Source organism: Rhinatrema bivittatum, chromosome 4 (assembly GCF_901001135.1).
Source record: "Rhinatrema bivittatum chromosome 4, aRhiBiv1.1, whole genome shotgun sequence".
NCBI classification, from domain to species: domain Eukaryota; kingdom Metazoa; phylum Chordata; class Amphibia; order Gymnophiona; family Rhinatrematidae; genus Rhinatrema; species Rhinatrema bivittatum.
This window is the reverse complement of record NC_042618.1, coordinates 469,786,408-469,807,910: the sequence shown is the minus strand read 5'-3', so window position 1 is coordinate 469,807,910 and position 21,503 is coordinate 469,786,408. Positions and strand designations below refer to the sequence as shown.

Here is a 21,503-nt window from a genome sequence, read left to right as displayed (position 1 = left end):
GATACTATGTTTGATATCTTTAATTCTAAAAGAATATGGGATAGTACAGACAGTTCTTGAAAGAGTGGGTTTTTTGTTTTGTATAAGGAGATTATTTCTATTTGCATAGAGTGCCCTTTTATATGCTTTCTTCACGATAGACTGTTTATACCCATGAGAAATAAACCGATCCCTTAATTTCTGAGATTGAATTTTATATTCTGTAACAGATGTACATAATCTTCTGTATCTTAAGAATTGGCCAATTGGTATATTTTCCCATAATTGTTTCAGGTGAAAACTCTTAAAATGAAGTAACGTATTTCTATCCGTCATTTTGCGATATACAGTAGTGGTTAATCTGTCATCTTGTATATGTATTACCATATCCAAAAAATTAACTGATTTTTTAACCCACATATATGTAAATTTCAAATTTGAATCACACGTGTTTAATTCTTCCAAAAATAACTGAAAACATTAAACAGACCCCTGCCAAACAAAAAAAACACCAATAAAACGTTTCCACGTAACAATGTGGGGAAACCACTCAGATCGATACACCATTTTTTCTTCAAAAAGTGACACATACAAGCACGCTGCACTCGGGGCTACTGGAGACCCCATCGGGATTCCTTTTATCTGCAGATACATCGTGGTATCAAAACTAAAAATATTGCATGTCAACACAATTTGTCACCTGTAACAAGAATTGTAACCTCCTAGCTGAGACATCCAATTTCATAAATTGACTCTTAATAACTTGAAAATAACTTGGGGAATGTTAGTATATAGTGAGGCAATGTCTGCTGTTACTAATATCCAATCTTTGGAAACCATAGGCAGATTTGACAACTTGTTGATAAAGTCAGTAGAGTCCTCAATATGACATGATCTTTACAACATACGGTTGGATAGAAATCAATCATTTTGGCAAGGGGTTCAAGAATGGTGCCAATGCCCGCTACAACTGGTCTGCCGGGGAGGTTGACCAAAGTTTTTTGTGAATCTTTGGCAAGATATAAAAATATGCCCGTTTTGGGTTTACTACATTCAGATAATGAAATTCCTTTTGGAAAATATTACTTTTCATGGCCAAGTCTAGTATTTCATTTATTCGCAAATCTACAGACTGAGCCCACCTCGCATCTATCTGCATATAAAACTGTTGATCACCAAGTTGTTTCAAAACTTCCTGATTATAATCCTCTATATTCATCACAACCCCTCCCCCTTTGTCCGCAGATGTAATCACAATGGAACCATCCTGTCTCAATTGTTGTACAGCACACCATTCTTCCTTAGTTAAATTATAGGGGATAAATTCTTTTCTTTGTTCCATGGCTTCTAAATCCTGCCATACTAATAACTGGAATGCTTGTAACAGACTCGGGGTGACAGGGGGAGTCCAATTAGATGGTTTATATAACATATCCCTTTTCCTTACACCTTCATTTGAAAAAAATTCTCACAAATGTAAACTTAAAAATTTTTTTTCAACTCTGTGTTTCCATAGCATCATGTTTACAAGAAGGGACAAAAGAAAAACCCTTATTTAAAGTTTGATCATACCTGCTGTAAGTACTTTTGATGACAAATTAAACACAGAATTATAATTATCAAGCTCATCAACAGTAGATTTTATAACAGTACTCATTTGCGTAGATTGTACCCCATATTGGTATTCCTTCCTCTCTGAAATCGAGATTCCCTTACATTTTTTTGACCTCGAGGTCGCTGTTCTAAAAAAATTAGAACGTTGACCCTTATTTGATATCTCCTTAGATTCATCATCTTTAAATCTTACCTGACGTGAATCTTTGTTTCTTAACCGTATCTAATTCATCAGAAGATGAAAAATCCCCTTTGTCTACACGATTTTCTATGTAATTGCATCCATGGGTACACATATCCACTAGAATAGTCTTTTTCATCCCGCTGAAATTTTACTTATTTTTATTTTCTTAGTCTCATTACTGTATTCCTCCAATTGTCGCTGCAAATCTTTTATCTGTTCGTCCAATACTTCCTTTGGGAATTTGCACTGAATTTTCTCTAGTTCTAATTCCACCTCATTCTGAATCTCCTGTAGTGCCAGAGGCCTGGCTAGGCCAGGCCTCTGGCACTACAGGTTTGGTGCAATGTTTTGGCTCAAGAAGGCCAACCAGAAGCCGGTTTGGGTCTTTTTTCAGTGTTTCAGTTTGTTTTGGAGGGTGAGAGTCAAGGTTTTTGTTGTTTTTTTCCCCAGTTTGGCAAACTGAATAAAACACCCCATCAAAATGAGAATACAAACCCTGGAAATGCGAGACGGAGATATAATACTTTTAAATACCTTTTAAAGGTATAAATGATGCACAAGAATAAAACCTTTTACAATAGAAAAGCTGCAGAAAATAAGGTCCATGACCTGAAACTCCAAGGGAGAAGAACCAAGAACAATATTAAAAAATTTCTTCATTGCCAAGAGGGCATTCCATGCATCCACCACCCTTTCCATGAAGGCAAAAAATAATGAAATTCAAAAAGGCTTGGGATAAACAGAGGGTCCCTAGTAGCTAGAGGATGGAAATAAAAAAAAAACCTTTTAACTTTAGGCGTATAATTTCTAGATGGGGTAACCTGCATGGAGTGGCAGTCACTACCCCAACTAACTTTCTAGATATACTAGATGGCCCATTGGGTCTCTATCTGCTGTCATATACTGTCACCATGTATACCCAGGGGTGCTATCAAAATGGAGCATTGTAAACCATCAGGTATTGAGAACAAGATAGGTTAACTGATGTATAATAATTACAAATAGAGACTTCAACTATTAGATACTGAAAAGCTTTTCATGACAAAAGATGATAGGCAAAAACCTCTACTAAACAGGTTTTAGTTGGCGCAGTGGGCCTACTTCTGGTTACCTATCCCACATAAACCCATGGAATATTGACGAATGCCACTTGTGAAAGCAAATATAAGATCATAACCATTTTATTTCACGCGGCAGTTTCCCTTCCAAACTCGGGAAATTGTGGATATTATGGATGCAGGTGTTAAAGCACAATTAGAGATGTGAATCGGAACCAGAATCGGATCCGATTTCAGTTCCGATTCACATCTCTAAAGCACATCTTCTTAAAATGTTATTGTTGGTGGTTTTTTCTGCTGGTTTCTTCCTTCAACTTGTTGCTTTTTATGGTATTTCTTCCTAGAAAATGTTCTCATGGCAGGATATTATACAGAAGCAATTTATGCTTTTTAAAACAGAAGCTGGAAAACCCAGCTTTATTTAGGCTTTCTATATACAGTCATTCCAAGAGATCACAACAGTTTACAAAATCCTCATACATATATTCATAGACAGTGGTCATATACTGTGTTCAGTATTACCTTCTGGACTGATTCCGCATTGTATACGTACTCTAGTTCATAATCGTAAAATGTTCTAGGGTATTGCACTAGCTGCTATATAATCTACATATTCATGCATTTTCTTGGTTGATCTAACTGATTACAGGTTCTAATCCTACTAACAATGTACTTCATGTCATTCATTACTTAATGCACTCTCAGTTCAGTGTTTTGTCTCTTACATTGAATCATACGCTTTTCTTTACTTTAGATCGTACACTTTTCTAAAGAGCCATGTTTTCAGTTCACGTTTGAAGTCCTTTCTATCAGTTATCAGACGTATTGACTCTGGAAGTGAGTTCCATAACATGGGGTCCGCTGTGGAAAACATTCGGTCTCTTATTTGCATTAGGGGTGTGGTTCGAGTGGATGGTACCATTAACAGTCCTTTGTTTTGAGATCTTATGTCTCTGGTGTGTACTTCTGAAAAGATACTCCTAATAAACATGGACTAATATTGTTGATATGGAATATTAGGGATCTAAAGGACAGGAGATATCTCCATCAGTGTTGCTTTCAAAATGCTAGATCACGTGATGGGTGGCAACAAAGGCATGAAAGGAGCCCTCTGTCAATAGAAAATAACTAGTTTATTTTGCTTTATTTATGTGCTGCTTATTTCAGAGTCCCTAGGCAGCTCATAATAGAGCATACACAATTATGAATATGCATTTAGATTTGAATGGTGTTCATAATCTTTAGAATGAAGAAACCATGTCTTGTATTTCTAAAAAGTTACCCAGCCTCCTTTAGTTTCAAGTGCCGTCTTCAGGTTGAATGTTGATAACTATGGTACACCAGTTCCCTCCATTCTGTTTTCCATTTTCACAATCTTGACCATTTAATGTTGCCCCAGATTGATCTTTGCTTTCCACTTCTGCCCTCTTTATGCCTTCTAGTACTATATCTAATTTGCCACCAAAGCATAACCAGTAAATCTCATTGTCCTTTTGGTCAAGTAATAGTAACATAGGAAATGATTGCCGAAAAAGACCAAATGGTCCATCCAGACTCTCCAGCAAGTTTCTTATGGCAGTAACTGCTGTACCGAACTGGTTTCCCCCAAAGTCTTATGTTGAGTAGCAATATTTATAATCAAAACCAAAGAACTGTCAAACCCATAAGTTACTGCTAGCCCTATTTTTATGGGGTGAGCAGCCTTCTTGGATAATTCAGACAATGCTGCTTGAACATGCTTTGCTTTTGGACTTGGCCAAAGAAGCAGTCCTGTGCTTTTTCCCTAATGTCTACATATCAATACCCCAGAAGGTAAGTCATCTATGTGGCTGCTTAGATCAGAGGTACAGAATTCAAGCTAACTAAAGCTTATGTAGAGAATAGAGTAACCTTTAGGTGTACCATGTTTGTTCTGATGGTAAATGCAACTTTTGCTGGCATTAGCTCTTGAATTAAATTGCATCCTATTTGTTTTATTTATTTTTATTTATTTAACGTCTCTTCTATATCGATAGCCGTTCACACATCGTATCTGTTTACATCAAACAAATAACTTTTGGGCAGGGCCCTTACAAGTAACAGTTGAAGATTTTACATTTGTTACATTTCTTGTGTACTATTTTGATGCTGTAACAGTTTTCCATAATGTTTCTTTTGTTCAAACTAGTCATCCATAAAACTATTAATATTGTCTGTTTGTTACAGACAGTGCAATTTGTTCAAGGAATATTTGTTGAAAAATATGACCCAACAATAGAAGATTCATACAGAAAGGTATGTAACAGCCCCTTTTAATTTGTCATTGTGTATGGAAGGGGGGGGGGGGGTCCAGTTTAAAAAAAACAAACACATTTTTTTGGTCTGAATAATTTTAATTCCTTTTGGCATAATTTTGAATTAATTTCTCATTAATAGAATATTGTGCAGTCTTCTAACTGATCTTTTTTAGAACAGTATTAGTGTTTTTAGTCTGTTTTAAATATGCATGTGGAAACCCAAGTGTGTTTAATTTTTTTACATTTTCATTAACATTTGTGCAGCGCATTTTAAATAACATGGAAAATACAACTTTAGTCTGGTTTGGAAGCAACCTGGAGATGGTAGACTGGCTGGGAGTGGTGGGAAGGATGACTCCTAGGGCTTAAATAACAAGACCACACCCCCAGAACGCCAGATTAAAATGTCTTTGAACACAGCAAAGGGAAATTACAACTCCTAAGCTAATTTGAGGTGGGAACTGAAGAATTCTTAGTCTTACTCCGAGTTGGTGGAGAGAGGAGGGATGGGTAGAAAATGAATCTAAAATTGATCGTTGGATGCTGAAAGGCTATGATGCTTTTTAAAGGATGAAGAAAAAAGTAGTACATGAGTTTGAGATCTTTTCTTCGGGGAATTAATTTAGATGTGGAGAAACCAGAAAAGGCTTTTTAGTGTTAACAAGGCCTGTCTTCAGAGCTTATTTATTTATTTATTTTTAGTTTTTATAGACCGAAGTTCTTGTAGGAACTACAAATCAATCAGGTTCACATACAACTTTTAAATGCCCAAAAAGAGTAGTGGGCTTTACATAGAACAGTTGAACAATAAAACAGGTAACAATAGAACAACAATAATGATGGAACAAATAGAATAGATAACCAATTAAACATAGTAATATGGTAATAAATATTATATAGAAAATAAATATAAAAGAGAGTAAATGAAGTGTGAGTACAGTATAAATACAAAAGATGAGAGCTCAAAATTAAGGTACAGTTGGAAAAAACCAGAGCTGCTGGTTTTCTATGATTCTGTGGCCATGGCAAGTACCACAAAATTTAGTTAGGCCACAGTCACAGAAAAATGTCTAATCTAACAATGCCCGCTGCATGTCTTCCTTCTCTGGCCACAGGTTTAACTAGGCTATTTAACAACCTTCCTGATGCTACAGGTTGTGGACTGGATCCCAACCTACTGTTTTTAGGCTGAGTGGTCCATCTCCCAGTCTTCCTCCCTCAATGGCTGGGCCACACCATCCTCCTCTTGGGTCATTGCTACCAGTTTCTACCATCTGCCGTGCTTCCTTTCCATTTCTGGTGCCGAAGCATTGGTAGAAGGGGGGGAATGTAAGGAGTGGGGAAAGGAAAAAGATTGAGGAAATAAGGAAAGGAGAGACTAGGTAAGTGGGGCAGAGGAAGAGGTACAAGATGGAAGGAAAGAGAAAATGGGAGAAAAGAATTACAGGTGAATGCAATTTTGAAAAATGCACAAAAGAGAATTTGGCACTACAAATATTTGAAAAGATTTCTCATTAAAGATTTCCAGTAAAAATTAATGTCGGTATAGGTGGAACACTGAATTTATATGCAGATATGCTGCAGAATCTACCCTAAGCTTGCATGTGAGATGAGGGACTTTGCTTATATTAAGTATTGAAATTGCTGAAAATCAGCTCAATAGAGACAAAGCCCCTGGATCATACTCCTAGTCTGTGATGGATGACCTGCTTCTGTTGAATCATGCATAATCTTCAATGCATGCGAAAATAGTGGTGCATCCAGCTCAGTTGTGTTGATTTTCTATACATTGCCATAGATTTAAAGGAACTGGCAGTAGCTGCTTTGTTCAGAAACATCTTTCATTTATTTTCCTGTTTTTCTTTACATTAAAAACTTTTTTTAAATTACCTGCTTTACAAGTTTAAACAATAATAAAAAAAAAAACAAAACTGTTTCACCTGCATAGCCAGCTGAAGCCTGGAAGGATTGAAGAATGTTGGTTTAAGATGGGGTTGCAAGAGCCTCCAGAGGTGCTGAAACTAGAAGCCTAGGTTGCACTCTGCATGTATTTATAACCACTGCTTACAGCTAGGCAACAGAGCAAACTAGGAGGGAATGGGATTCTCGTTTTCCATTGACAAGCAGCTATGAATTAGCCATAATGTGTAGGTGATATCTGGTGCTGATATGGATCCAACTCAGAGCTCAGTAAAATCTTTACTGAGCATGCATGGGAGTTCTGTGTGTTTGTGTGCTCCTGTGTCTATCTTCATAGCATGGGCAGCAGAAGGCCTTATTGATTGTGAAAGGCAACCAAACTCTGCCCTAGCCCCACCCATTCATAATAGTAAAACCATGTTAATAAAAGGAACAGATATTTCAGAACATCCAATTATTAAAAACTCAAACCCAATAAAATATTTCAAAACAGCAGACACATCAAATAACACCCTAAAATTAAAACCAGTAAAGAGTGAGAGAGAAAATCTCCCAGCCCTCCATATCTGGTATCTTCGGCCAGTCACCCTGAGAATGTAGTGGAATGGGGACAGGGTGGCCACACAAATCTTATTCTTTCTCTCACACACACGCGGTCATTTGCTCAAACATTCCCCACATGCTCTTGCAGAAACGCACAGGCAGGTACTCGCCCACACGCACAGGGATGAAGGTGTGCTTTCGCCTGCCTGCGCCCAGGCAGGAAGGCACACCCTCATTTTCAGTTAGTGGCCGCTGCGGGACGGACTCTACAGTAGCCTGAGCTGCTGCAGGGTGGGCTCCATGGCGGCCCAACTGGATCTGTTGGAGGATCGTGACCTTGCCACATAGGTTGCTTTCTCCTCCTCCGGCTTTTGGCACCTGTGTAAATCATTCGAGTGCCAGCAGCTGAGGAGGAGGAAACAGCCCGAGGCACTGCAAGGCAACGATCCTCCAGAAGCAGGAAAGGTTAAGTGAGGAGATCACAGCAATGGAAAGGACAGTGTGCTGTCCCACCTGCCACTGAGGCTTCTCATGAAAATAGTTGGGGGGGTGGCACGGCCCCTCCCATTCTGATACCTAAGAGCTACTGCATGGATGTGTCCCAGTCTCCCACATTTTTCAGCTTTTGGCCTTGATAATGCTGCTTTGGATATTTTTTCTTGCTGTTGCCTTGGCAGCCCCTTATAAAAATTTTCCATTCTTTATAAGTATGGAGAAGGCCAAGAAGTCCATGTTTGGTGGCTTCAAGGTCTATTTTTGTGGGATCTGTATGCCAATTATGAGTAAGCACACCATCTGCTATTGCTGCCTGGGGCCCAGCTATTGGAGCTGGAAAATGTATTTGCCTTGGTAAGCCCTGGAGATCAGAGGGGGAAATTGGAACTTTTCCCATATAATGGGGGCTGTTCAGGGTTCCACAGCAGCGTGCCTCCCCACAACAGCTTCTGGAGTTTGGAGTAAATTCTTACCGCAAGGTGGTAGATTATCCTCTAGGGCAGTGGTTCTCAACCTTTTTTCTGTCAGGACACACCTGACAGATGGTTCTCACATGCCTGACACACTGAACCCATGATAGTCAGGGGCTAGATGTAAAAGTACAGTTTACATTCACAGGAACCCCCCTGACCCACAATAATGGATGTAAAGCAGAATTATGACATTCCCCATACAACTCACCCTACAAAAAAGATATTCTGGTTCTGGTGTCATCTCAGTAACAGCAACTCAAACTCCTTCTTCCAGGCTCAATAGCCCTACTTATGAAAAGACAGCAGTTTACCACCAATGCATGTCCTCTTGAGAACACAACAAATAAGACTGATACAAACGCTTACATGCTAGTAAAATATCTCATCTCTGTAACTGACACAGAACCGACCTAACATACTCCCAGGATCTGTAGTAATGCACATAAACTAATCCGCACACAGTTACACCTGTATTATGGAATACACTCAAACAGGAGCAACCCTATCTATGAAAAGGCAACACTACAAATATTAAATCAGGCCCTAAAAACCAATACACCTCTTATTAGGAAAACAGAACTAGCAAGCAGCTATAGATCCCCACACAAATAATTGTAAAACTATACTAATAAGCAGAATAAATGTTTCAAAACAGCTATGAACAGAATAACATCCAACAATTAAAAACTCATAAAAACTATTAAACATTCTCCAAACACCAATAAAATATTTCAAAAAAGCAGACATCACATAATATTAAATTAACATGGCAGTCGATCAAGAAACTTAAAAAGCCACCTTTACTTACCCCCTCCAGCAGCTCTCCTACGCCTGTCCTCTTCCATGCAGGCCGTGGCACACACCAGAAGCAGCAGTAGAAGCTATGGTCTGTACTCATGGTCCTCTTCCTTAGGGCCCATATCTCTCACACACACCATACCAGTCATGCCCCCATGACCAGTTTCTGTCTCTCACACACCAATCATCTCCCAAACAGTCTTTGACACACACACACCAGTCACCTTCCTGAACAGTTTCTCTCATGCCGTATACACACACCATAAGCTCCCCACTCCCATGTTCTACTTACATATATGGGCTTCTCACTCTCATAATCACTTTCTCTCTCACCCCCCCCCCCACAACACCAAGCTTCTTACGCCCATGCTTTCTCACATACCCAGATTTCACTTCCATGCTTTTTCTCACACACCAGTCACCTCCCTGAGCAGTCACTTCCATTGTCTCTCACATATACAAACACATCAGCTCTCTGACCAGTTTCTCTCAATCACACACAGGCTAGCTGGCTGCTTCTCTCTCTCTCTCTCTCACTTCCTTCCCCCCCCCCCCCCCCCCCGAGCACAAATAGTAGCTGCAGCAGCCACCTCCTCCTCCAGCCCCCGCAGGCCAAGAAAGAAGATTCCCATCGGCCGCGGGAGGCTCATGCTGCTGTCTCCTTTCCCGATTACCGGCTGCTTCGATTGTTCGAGGGCCGATGCTGCTGCCGCCGCTATTTTTCCACCTGGCACAGCTTTCTCCTTCCCACGCACTGCGTATCACTTCCTGTTCCAGGTCACGGGGGGGGGGGAAGAAGAAAAGGCCAGCCGCAGGTGCCACTGCTTCTACCACCACCACTGCTGTTCCCACTGGGCTTGAACGTACTGATTAGCCCGGTGGCAGCGGTAGCAGGGAAGGAAGAGCAGTGGGAGAGACCGGGAGCACGCAACACCTGTCGGTGCTTGGCAACACACTGATGTGTCACGACACACCGGTTGAGAAGTGCTGCTCTAGGGGAATCCCCTCAAGTTAGAAGGAATGAAGCAAACTCTGTCCATTCTGAGTTCTAAGGAAGGAAATATCTGGTATGAAAAGTGAGTCTTTCCTTATCCTCTTTAGAGTTGTGGCTTAGTGTTTCCTCATGGTTTTGAGAGGAGGAAGTTTCTGCTGAGACTCCTTCGGATACCCAACTTGACTTGCCTCAACATACTTGTGCAAAGGATCTCTGCTACTCCAAGGTGGTAAGAACATAAGACTTGCCATACTGGGTCAGACCAAAGGTCCAACAAGCCCAGTATCATGTTTCCACCAGTAGTCAATCCAGGTCATAAATACCTGGCAGGATCCCAAGGGATAGATAGATTTTAAACAACTCCACCTTAATGGTTTATGGACTTTTCTTCCAGGAACTTGTTCAGATCTTTTTTTTAAATGCAGCTACACTAATAGCTTTCACTGCATCCTCTTGCAACGAATTAGAGCTTAATTATGCGTTGAGTAAAAAAAAATTCTCCGCTTTAAATGTATCACCTAGTAACTTCATTGTGTCCCCTGGTCTTTGAACTTTTCGAAAGAGTAAACAGATTGTTTACTTCCATTCCACTCATTTTATAAACTTCTATCATAGCTTCCCTGAACTGTCTTTTCTCAAAGCTGAAGAGTCCTAATCTAGGGAAATCTGTCACCCTTTTCTGTACCTGTTCTAATTCTGCTATATCATTTTTGAGATGTGGCAATCAGAACTACACCCAGTACTCAAGATGAGGTCACACAGTGAAGCGATAGGCATTATGATCTGTTTTATTCTCTATTCCTTTCCCAATAATGCCTAGCATTCTATTTGCTTTTTTCGCTGCTGCTGCACACTAAGCAGAATATTTCAGCATATTATCAACTATGATTCCTAGATCCTCTTCCTGAGTGGTGACTCCTCATGTGGAACCTTGCATTGTATAGCTATAATTTGGGTTACTCTTCCCTAAGTGCATCACTTTGCACTTGTCCACATTAAATTTCATTTGTCATTTGCATGTCCAGTCTCCAGGTTTTGCAAGGTTTTCTTGCAATTTCTCACAATCCTCTTGTGATTTAACAACTCTGAATAATTTTGTCATTGGCAAATTTGATCACCTCACTTGTTCCCATTTCCAGGTCGTTTATAAATTATATTAAAAAGCATTGGTCCCAGAACAGATCCCTGGAGCACTCCACTGTTCACCTTTCTCCACAGGGAAAATGTACCATTTAGCCCTACTCTGTTTTCTGTCTTTTAACCAGTTTGTAATTCATAATAGGACACTGCACTCTATTCTATAACTTTTTAATTTTCTGAGAAATCTCTCATGAGGGACTTTGTCAAATGCTTTCTGGAAATCTAGGTACACTATATCAACTGACTCACTTATCCACATGTTTATGCCCTCAAAAAAAAATAGTAGTAGATTGGTGAGGCAAGACTTCCTTTGGCTAAATCCATGTTGACTTTGTCCCATTAAACTGCACCTATCACCTATGGGCGAATAGTCTGAGGACATGCATATAATCATCTTGCAGATGTTTTGCACAGAGGACGATTAATTTGGTAACAAAGTTCAAGAGACTGGCTTTGATTAAAGAACATCAAGCCACCTTGCAATCACAATCAGCTGCAGCAGGGGACCAGTCAACCCTGCCAGATCCTAGTATTTTCCATAAGTATCCATTCCTCCAGAAGGAAAGGCATCCGCAAAAGACTCAGCAACAGAATCAGCTGAAGCAAGAGACAAGTTTCAGACTTGTCAAACTAGCTTCCACACTTCCTCTGATGGCAGGAAGGGCTCAATCCTTCTCCCCAGAATGGTTCTGTATCCTCCAAACAGTGGGTCCTGAAAATTGAGTTATGGCTACTAGCTGTGCATTCGGCCGGCATTTGTTCATTCAATTTGCTGTTGCTTGCGCGTGTGTGTACTTTGAGGTATGCATGTAATGGCAAAACAAATTAACAAATGGCTGGCAAATGCACATCCCTAATGGTTACTGCTTATGGTTCCTTTGTCCTTCAGTCTTGATTAACTTCGGCCTTTGAAGTTGGACCAACTGCAGCTGGAGTTGCTCCTTCAGCAGGAGGTTGTCAATTCTGTCCCTCAGGAGTGTGGCAGGGATTGGGGGATCTAAGATCTGTACTGGACTTGTGGAGACGATGCAGGAGAGGCTTGAGATGGAACTTCCTCCAAATGATTCTTCCTCTCAGCTCAGGGATTGGGTGTGTGCTGGATCTGAAAAATGCATATGTACACGTTTGCATTCATCCTGCCCATTGGGAGTTTTTCAGGTTTGTGGTGAAGGGGTACACTACCAATATAAGGTGCTCCTCTTCAGTACCTTTATAGCCTCAAGGGTGTTCATAAAATGCCTTGTAGTGGCATCACACCATCTGCAAGGAGTCTGTGTTCCCATACCTGGATGATTAGTTGGTGACTGGTCTCTGTCAGGAGTTCTGGAGTCCTTTTTAGACTTGCATATGGCTCCTCCAGTCCTCGAATTTCCTGATCAACTTTACCAAGTCAAACCTGGTTGGGTCTCAAAACAAATTCAGTTCATAGGAGCCTGGATAGACTTAAAGCATTTCTTCCTGTCGAGCTGATTGCTGGGGGGAGGGTCTCTGAAAGTCTCCAGAGCTGGTATTTGGGTAGGGTGAGCTGGATGTTCACCCAGGTTGCTGTGAACTGAGGGGTGCCTTGGGTACTGACAGTATCAATCACATGCCAGCGGAGCCATGGCAGATCCCATTAGTCCACAACTGAAAAGAGGGCAGGGGGATGGATTTTCATTCAGGATGCCATTTGCCCTAGATGTGACCCTGAAAGCCTCTCCTTAAATAGCCCCAAATATAAGCAAGGTCAGTCCTTATCCTTCTCAGACACATGGCTGCTGTTGTGCATGTGGTTCCTTTGACTTGTCTGCACATGCAGGGTTTTCAGTGGGGCTTCCAGAGCCAATGGGATGAGCTCTGTCCACCATTATCCCACTATCTCAGTAACCCCCCAGGATGAGAGCATCCCTGCAGTGATGGGTGAATCCAGGCGTTCTAAAATTGGGTATCTTGCATGTTCCAAATCAAGTGACTGATATCTACACTAAGGGGTGGGAGAGGACACACCAGAAGAGGCATAGACCAAAGGATCATGGTTGTATGGTCCATAGTGGAGTCATCTAAAAATAAACTACCTAGAACTGCAAGCCATCTGCAGTGCTCTAAGGGATTTCTCACTTTTTGGGAAAATTCCTTGACCAGATGGACAACCAAGTGGCCATGTTGAACATAAACAAACAGGGGCAGGAGGCCCTCTGAATCTGGTCATACACATGTCATTACAAGGCCCATCTCCAGGTGACCTGCCTTCTGGGAATCAAGAGCATGTTGGCAGACATCTCAGCCGAGTGTTACAACCACATGAGTAGTACCTAGATCAAGGTACCTCTGACTACTTCAGTTGTTGGGGAAGGCCAGCAATTGATCTGTTTGCCTCAAGAAGGTAAAGGTCAAAGTTCTACTCAGTGCATCTATAGTGGACAGGAGTAGAGAAGTAGCCAGGCAAGCCAGGATTCAAATCCTACTGCTGCTCCTTGTGACCTTGAGCGAGTCACTTCATCTTCCATTTCCTCAGGTACAATTAAATTAAGCCCTCAGGGAAATACCTACTGTACCTGAATATACTCCACTTTGAAGTGCCAAAAAGCAGACTATAGTCTGAGCAGCGACAGATCAGCTTTTGTGTTAGATTAAAATGTCTACTTTGTGTACCCACTAATTTTCTTTGTCAGGACTAGAAGGCAAGTTAATCGTTGTAGCACCAGCCTGGCCATGGCAAGTGTGATATCCATATCTCATATGGCTGTCAAACCAGTCTACGGTTCCTTTGGGAACATAGACTTTATCACACAGGAGAAATGTAAGACTGTCATCTGAATCTACCAGTGCTTGTCTTCATAGCATCGATGTTGAACACACAGTAGTCATCTTCAACCAGAAGAATCCTATGGCTTGAAATGGAAGAGGTTTTCAACTTAATGTAGGGCAAACCAGCAGGATCCCTTCTCATGTGGCATAAGGGACCTGGTAGAGGATCTTTTCTTCCTCTTGTCCTCATACCTTAGCATCTCTTAAAGAGTTCATCTTGGTGCCATTGCAGTGTATCATTAGCAGGTGGAGGGTCTCTGGTCTCCACTCCTTGCTATTAAGATTCATTAAAGGACACTGGCATTCCAAGCCTCCAATCACTAAACTTCCAATGTGAGACCTCAGTGTAGTCATAACTCAACTCAAAATCTCCTTTTGAAACTAGTCTCAGTGGAATTAATTTCTCGCCTGAAAGGTTTCTTGTGCCTATCACTTTGGTAGGAAGAGTAAACTAAACTACCTACAGGCTCTGGTTTCATATTCACCATACCTGCAGCCTCTTCACAATAGAGTGGTTCTGTGAACTCATCCAAATACTTTTTTTTTTTTAAATGTTGCATCTGTTTTTACATTAATCCAGCCATTGTTGTCTGCATTCTTTTCGAGACCACATCTGCACAAAGTAGAACAGGTCCTTCACTCCTTGGACTATAAGAAAGCCCTGGCGTATTACCTAAAAAGGATTCACACTTGCTATCCAACTTCTCAATTGTTTATGTAGTTTTTGATCCAAATAGATTGGGACTAGCAGTTTCCACACACACTCTTGCTGTTTACATAGTGTACTGTTGTGCACTGGCTGGCTTACAAAAGACTGGGATTTCCTATGTATAATGGCTAATTCTTGCCTGCTTGTCGACAAACGGGCCGATACAGTAAACCACGCGTTGGGAGAGTGGGTGCTCTCCCAGCACGCGCACAGGCAGCTCTCCTGTGCGCGTGATTCAGTAACTTAATTTATTTAAATTAGGGCCCGCGGTAAAAAGGCACTAGGGACACTAGTGTGTCCCTAGCGCCTCCTTTTTGACGGAAGCGGCAGCTGTCAGCGAGCTTGACAGCCGACGCTCAATTTTGCCAGCGTCTGTTCTCAAACCTGACAGCCACGGGTTTGGAAACCAGATGCCACGGGTCCATTTTTAATTTTTTTTTATTTAACTTTTTTTTTTTACTTTTGGGGCCTCAGACTTAATATCACCATTATATTAAGTCGGAGGGTGCACAGAAAAGCAGTTTTTGCTGCTTTTCTGTGCACTTCCCCAGTGCCGGCAGAAATTAACGCCTACCTTTGGGTAGGTGCTAATTTCTTAAAGTAAAATGTGCGGCTTGGCTGCACATTTTACTTACTGTATCGGGCTGGAATGACTAATAGGGCCATCAACATGCATTTGCATGTTGCGGGCGCTATTAGTCTCGGGGGGGGGGGGGGGGGGGGGGGGGGGAGTTGGACGCAAGTTTTCAACACGCTATTACCCTTACTGACAGTGTGCTCCACCGGAGCGCACTGTACTGTATCAGCCTGAAAGCAAGTTTGCTTACGTGTAAACAGGGTTCTCCATAGGCAGCAGGATGAATTAACTATACTTAATACCTGCTCCCCTTCTTGAAGAGGCTATTACCTAAAGCTTAAGCTCTGGAAATGACTGAGGGGCCCAGGAAGTGCACATAGGATCTCTTGCACATGCTCAGTAAAGTTTTGTTTTTTTGTTTTTGTTTTTTTGTTTTTTTTTACTGAGCTCTGACTAGTCCATGTTGGTGCCATCAGATCTAATCACGCACGTTTTAAGTCTAATCCTTCCTGCTGTTCATAGGGAACCCTGTTTATAGATGGCAACCTTGCTTGACGTATAACAGCTAGCAGTCTGAAACAAAATTCTAGGATACAGAGTAACAGTTTTCTATGCCTTTTGAGCAGTTTTAAATTTCATAAAATCCACTTAATTTTAAATCTGACTTTCACATATTGGAAAACTGAGGTGGTATACTTAGGCCTGAGAGAAAATGGCTTCCACTACTGTGGCAGCCCCTGTTGGCCAGGGAGCAGTGTTGAAGTTTCTGCTTTTGAGGAGGCGTACCGTAGGGATACCACAGCTGCTTTGGGCATGTTTGGGGAAGGGGTACCACAGAGACTGCAGGGAAACAGGATAAAGAGAAGGGTGACTAAGATGGTGTGGGGTCTATATCAGAAGACCTATGAAAAGAGGCTGAAGGATCAGAATATGTACACCCTGGAAGAGGAGGTGCAGGGGAAATATATAATACAACCTTCAGATCCATAAAAGGTTTCAATGGTGCATGGACTTCAAACCTTTTCCAAAGGAAAGAAAACAATAACTAGGGGTCACGAAATGAAACTCCAGGGGGGACGACTCAAAACCAATGTCAGGAAATATTTTTTCATGGAAAGGATGGTCTAGGCCTGGAATGCCCTTCCAGAGGTGGTGATGAAGAAAACAGTCAAAGAATTCAAAGGGGCATGGGCTAAACATTGGATCTCTAAAGACTTGAGGACGGAAATAAGAGAAGCGTGCAGGTGGTAACTTTCTGGTGCGGCGGTTACTACTCTTAGCAGAAGGCATGGAGATTACTACCCTTAACCAATATGCTTTGACGCTTTTTAATGCATCTGCAGCATTGCTCCCTGCTTAAACAGCAGGGGAAAAAGAGGAATTGGATTCAGACAACCGAGGGGCCCAGACTTCCACGGTCTGGGATACTGTTACACAGACATAAGGGAAAAAACACAGGACTGCTTCTACGGCCAAGTTCTAAAGGAAACAAAGCGAGCATGGGGGTAACTTGCTGGTGTGGCGGTTACTACCCTTAGCCAATAAGCCTTGATACTTGTAATGCATCTCCATCATTGCTCTCTGCTTCAATGGCAGGGAAAAGAAGAATTGGATTTAGACAGGAAACAACGAGGGCCTTGACTTTTATGGACTGGAGAACTGATAAGCATGGGGTAACCTGCACAGAGCAGTAGTTTCTACCTTTACAGAATGCATGGGATTACTACCCTTAACCAATAAGCCTTGATGTTCTCAATGCAACTACAGCATTGCTGTCTGTTTCGAAGGGGGGATGGAAGGGAAGAGAAATTTGGATTCAAAGACAACCAACACGAGACCTGACTTATAGTCTGGGGTACTGATGCACAGATACTAAAGGAAATAAAAAACCCCACAGGGCTGCTTCTATGGCCAAATCCATACGCAAAGGTAATCTGAACAGTGATGCAGATATACCAGGGGAATCTTGCTGGGCAGATTGGATGGACCATTGGTCCTTTTCTGCCTTCGTCTGTTTCTATGTTAAATACTGGAAAGAAGAAACCATATACTGTCACATACCTCCATTGCTGGAACAAAGAAGCAAAAGTGTTAGCTGCCTATATAGGGAGGAACAAAAACGGGATCTCCATAGCTCACAGGGATCAAACACAATTTGTTTTAATTAAACAGATTTCATGACATTTTATTGATAATTCTGTCACTTTCTTCTGCCATTCTATAGTAGCCTTTTTCTCAGTGCCCCTACATTCCCGTGATTATTTATTTATTTAGCACTTTTATATACCGACTTTCCAATAACAGAGTTACTGATCAATTCGGTTTACATTCTAAACAGAAACATTGACAAGTTAATGTCTTACAATGAACAGGTAGTATGATTATGCGGCTTCTTCAGCAGCCACACAATTAGCTTGTTTCCTCATAATTGACAACCTGCCGCCCAATCAGTATTCTTGACTGAGTGAAGCTTCCACACTCCTTAATTCAGTCAGTGGAAGAGAGCAACAGGATGCCTGCCTTCAGTCTGTTCTTTCTGCTCGTGCACCAGTCCCTCACCTGACAAACAGCATGGAGGCAACAGAAGAGGGTATGAAGCTGGAGCAATTGAGAGGCTCTTTGCTCCCTAATCCAGCCCTTCTGATTTCTGCCTCTCCCCTTTTTTCCTGCCCTAAAGGGAACAAGAGTGGAGGGGTGCAATTTGAGTAGACAGGGAAATGCCAATGTTTAATCCTTCAAAGATTTCTTAAATCATACCAAAGACTTTGACATTCCTAGTGATCTCTCTTTAGGAAAATGTAATTTTTATATAAAGGTTATTGCACCTGCATATGTAGTCACCCATATACCAGCTACAAAGACCTGGATTTATTTTTATAAGTCTGCAACTGTTATTCACAGCTGGCAGAGAGCATGAATTTCAGTTTGTAGAAGCCTTGACTGGCACTGCTGATGAGTTTTAAACCTAATTCAGCCCCTTTTTGTCTGCTACCATGTGCCCAATATATATGCACATTTTGTTCTGTGAAATAGCATGACCAGTTGATGTTGAGGGCATTTTTAGTATACTTAGGACTTTCTCAAGAAAATATAAAGGATGGTTTTATTTCAGTTCAAAACAAGTGACATTTCACAGGCAAGTTTGCAACTTGTCTTAACTGCATAAAGTGATTTTTGTATATGGTTCATTGTTTTTTTTATAGTTTTAAATATTTAAAAACGTGAATGGTTTTCAATAAAATAGTTTGCATAGTCAGGTGTGACTCAATGCAAATTTGCCACAGATTCATGAAAAATCTGCTGCTGGAAACCTGGAGCTTTGCTTCTTAATTTTGAATGCATTACTTTGATTTTTAGTAACTTCAGATATTTATTCTCGGTGTGTGCTTGAGCAGTAGATCATTTAAAATTATACTGTTTTGTTCAGTGCTCGTTAATAGAAAATATTTACTACTCTTTTCACCAAACAATATTTTCATAGATGTTTTAATGAAGTAGCCGGGTTATAACATTTGTATTTGGTACCTGCTTTGTACTGTTTGGCTCATTGACAGACTTTCTAAGGTGCATAAACAAAGGAAGAGTAGATCGCTGTAAAACTTGTTGTCCTTGGATTTCGTTCTTAATGCTGCTTTGTTTTTGTCTTGCCAGCAAGTTGAAGTAGATTGTCAACAGTGTATGCTTGAAATCTTGGACACTGCAGGAACGGTAAGTGAAAAGTAGGCTTTGGAAAAATGATGGGAACAATGAAAAGTCCCACTGTCCTTACCTTGTCATGATTAAAAGCATTAATGTGTTACTGTACAATAAAACTATTTCAAGTTGGTCTTGACCAAGAATACGCAGGTGCAGGTTTTAGAAAATGAACTCTTCATGTCCTATGATTTTTCTCTCCATCCCTCCTCCCACCTCTTTTTTTTTTTCTTTTTGGATAAGCTAGAATAGCCCATCAGTTGCCACCTTGGGTTCATATTTTTTTTTACTGTGCTTCTGGTAGTTCATCTCTTGCACAGTCTTTCATGGCTAGATGCCATCATTATAGCACTGAGCTGTTCATAGTCAAAATGACAGAGCAGATGGATTTATACATAAACAATCTACAGTTAGTAGCTGTACACTATCAGTTCAGAGCTGAAAAATCAGTGATTGAAAGATAACAGGATTTCATTTTGTTTGATGGAATGTGTGGCTTTGTGAATGTGTTCCTCTATTTTGGGGGGGAAATGGGGCAAGGGGATGGAGTTCTGTGAATATAAAAACACATGCTTTTAGATGTAGTGTAAATATAGAAAAGATTGATTACAGTAGCAAAATAGCTGTGATACATTTCATGTACAGATAACTAGGGTCTGTAAATTTTCTTACAGTGAAAAGCATCTGCATAGTATGTATTTTTATGCATACTAGTTATAGTATTACACTGATAGTTTTGAAGTAAGCCAAAATTGTGCCCCAGACTGTTGTTGCTTCTCATTCATATCTGCTCTGCAGGTTTAAATCCACCCTTTACAAATTTGATTGCACAGTGATAGAGCATATAGTTATTAATCTTCTATTTGTACAACAGAGGTAGTCCGTTTCAAAGGAGAGTGCATTCTGATGGTGTTCACTATTTAGTAGCTATGTATGTTAAGAAAAAGATTCTGACTACAAAACAGTTACAAGAGTCCAAGAGAAACTGCATAAGGCTACCTGATAATCCCATTTTTATAATGAATACTTTAAAGCCACTGTGCTCCTAGAAAAGAATCCAAAAATGTCTTCACCTGTTCCTGAGAAAGCTCTTCTGTATTTTATTTTAAATTTAGAACCATTCTGCCATCCTCTGGGTGCCATGTGTCTTCCTTTGTTGGATCTAGTGCATCTGCTCTGTCCAAAGGCCTCTTTCCATGGAAGCAGGACAATAATCAGCCATACAAGTTGGGTGATGTCATCTGACTGCAAAGACTGAAATTCACTCAGGGCTCAGTCGGAGCACATTTTAACTCTATTGTTGAGAAACAGGTTTTGCATGCTGCTTTGATTGTTTTGCCCTGTGACACTTTTTTCTCCAGACAGCTCATTTCTTCTGTTGGCCTGCATATGGTGGTTGACCTCTGCAATGTAGTTGAGGCTTTGGATGCTTCCTTGATCCAGAAGGAAGCTTGAACAGTATACATATCCTAGCATCCCTGAGGACAAGTAAGACGTGAAACCTCCTGCAATACTATTGGCCAGAAAGTTGTTACCAGTCAGGCCATTGGTCAGGGAGAAAGCAATTAGTACTGTGCGCACTGATTGGCCCTGCAGACAGATAACTAGTTCTGAAAGTGCTAGAACTCTCCAGTCATGGCTGGGAGTACAAGGGGGCAGATCTCTGCGCGGAGGCCCTGATCAGCTCTTGTGGACAGCCTTTTTCCAGACCTTCCCAGGCACTAGTAAGTAGTGAGAAGTGTTCAGTTAACTTTCGCTGTATAATACTTGTTTTACCTGTTTCTGTTTGCAGTTTAAATCTTTTGCTTGCTCACTGTTCCTACTTTTTGTTAATAAATGTAGTCTTAGCTTTGCCTGTCATGGACTGACAATCCCAGTATTGTTTGGTCTGTAGTTGTTTTTCTAGGAACTGTTGACACACTCGGGCAGTGTGGTCCCAGTGTCCTAAGTAACTACCAGGAGCTAGCTTGCCCAGTGGCAAGCAGGATCCCAGTTGGTGGTGAGGGATTGCCAGTGTAAGGAGCACATGTGCAGGCGGGCCTGAGCAGTGCTTGGCAGGACCCTCCAGATGGCCACAGGGTTACCCTGTGTGAATCTTACGTGTAGGGCTGAGATGTTAAGTGACATGTATATGCAATTTTTAACTCCCAATACATTAGCTTACTACATCAGAAGTTTAAAAAAAATTACCTGTGTGAAAACTGCACTGAAATTGTGTACAGTTTCTTAATGCACAGGTTATTACATTGGCTTGGGAGTCTGC

The 21,503-nt window shown here is 41.1% G+C and overlaps 1 protein-coding gene across 2 annotated transcripts in view; it reads left to right on the top strand.

Annotated features, from left to right (window-relative positions):
- RAP1B (RAP1B, member of RAS oncogene family) overlaps positions 1-21,503 on the top strand; it is a 190,346-nt gene that overhangs the window by 131,656 nt on the left and 37,187 nt on the right. For both annotated transcript variants that reach the window (XM_029597232.1, XM_029597231.1), the window contains exons 3-4: positions 5,041-5,109; positions 19,199-19,255. In XM_029597232.1, coding sequence (XP_029453092.1) covers positions 5,041-5,109; positions 19,199-19,255 — 126 coding nt within the window. The remainder of the gene's footprint in view (positions 1-5,040; positions 5,110-19,198; positions 19,256-21,503) is intronic.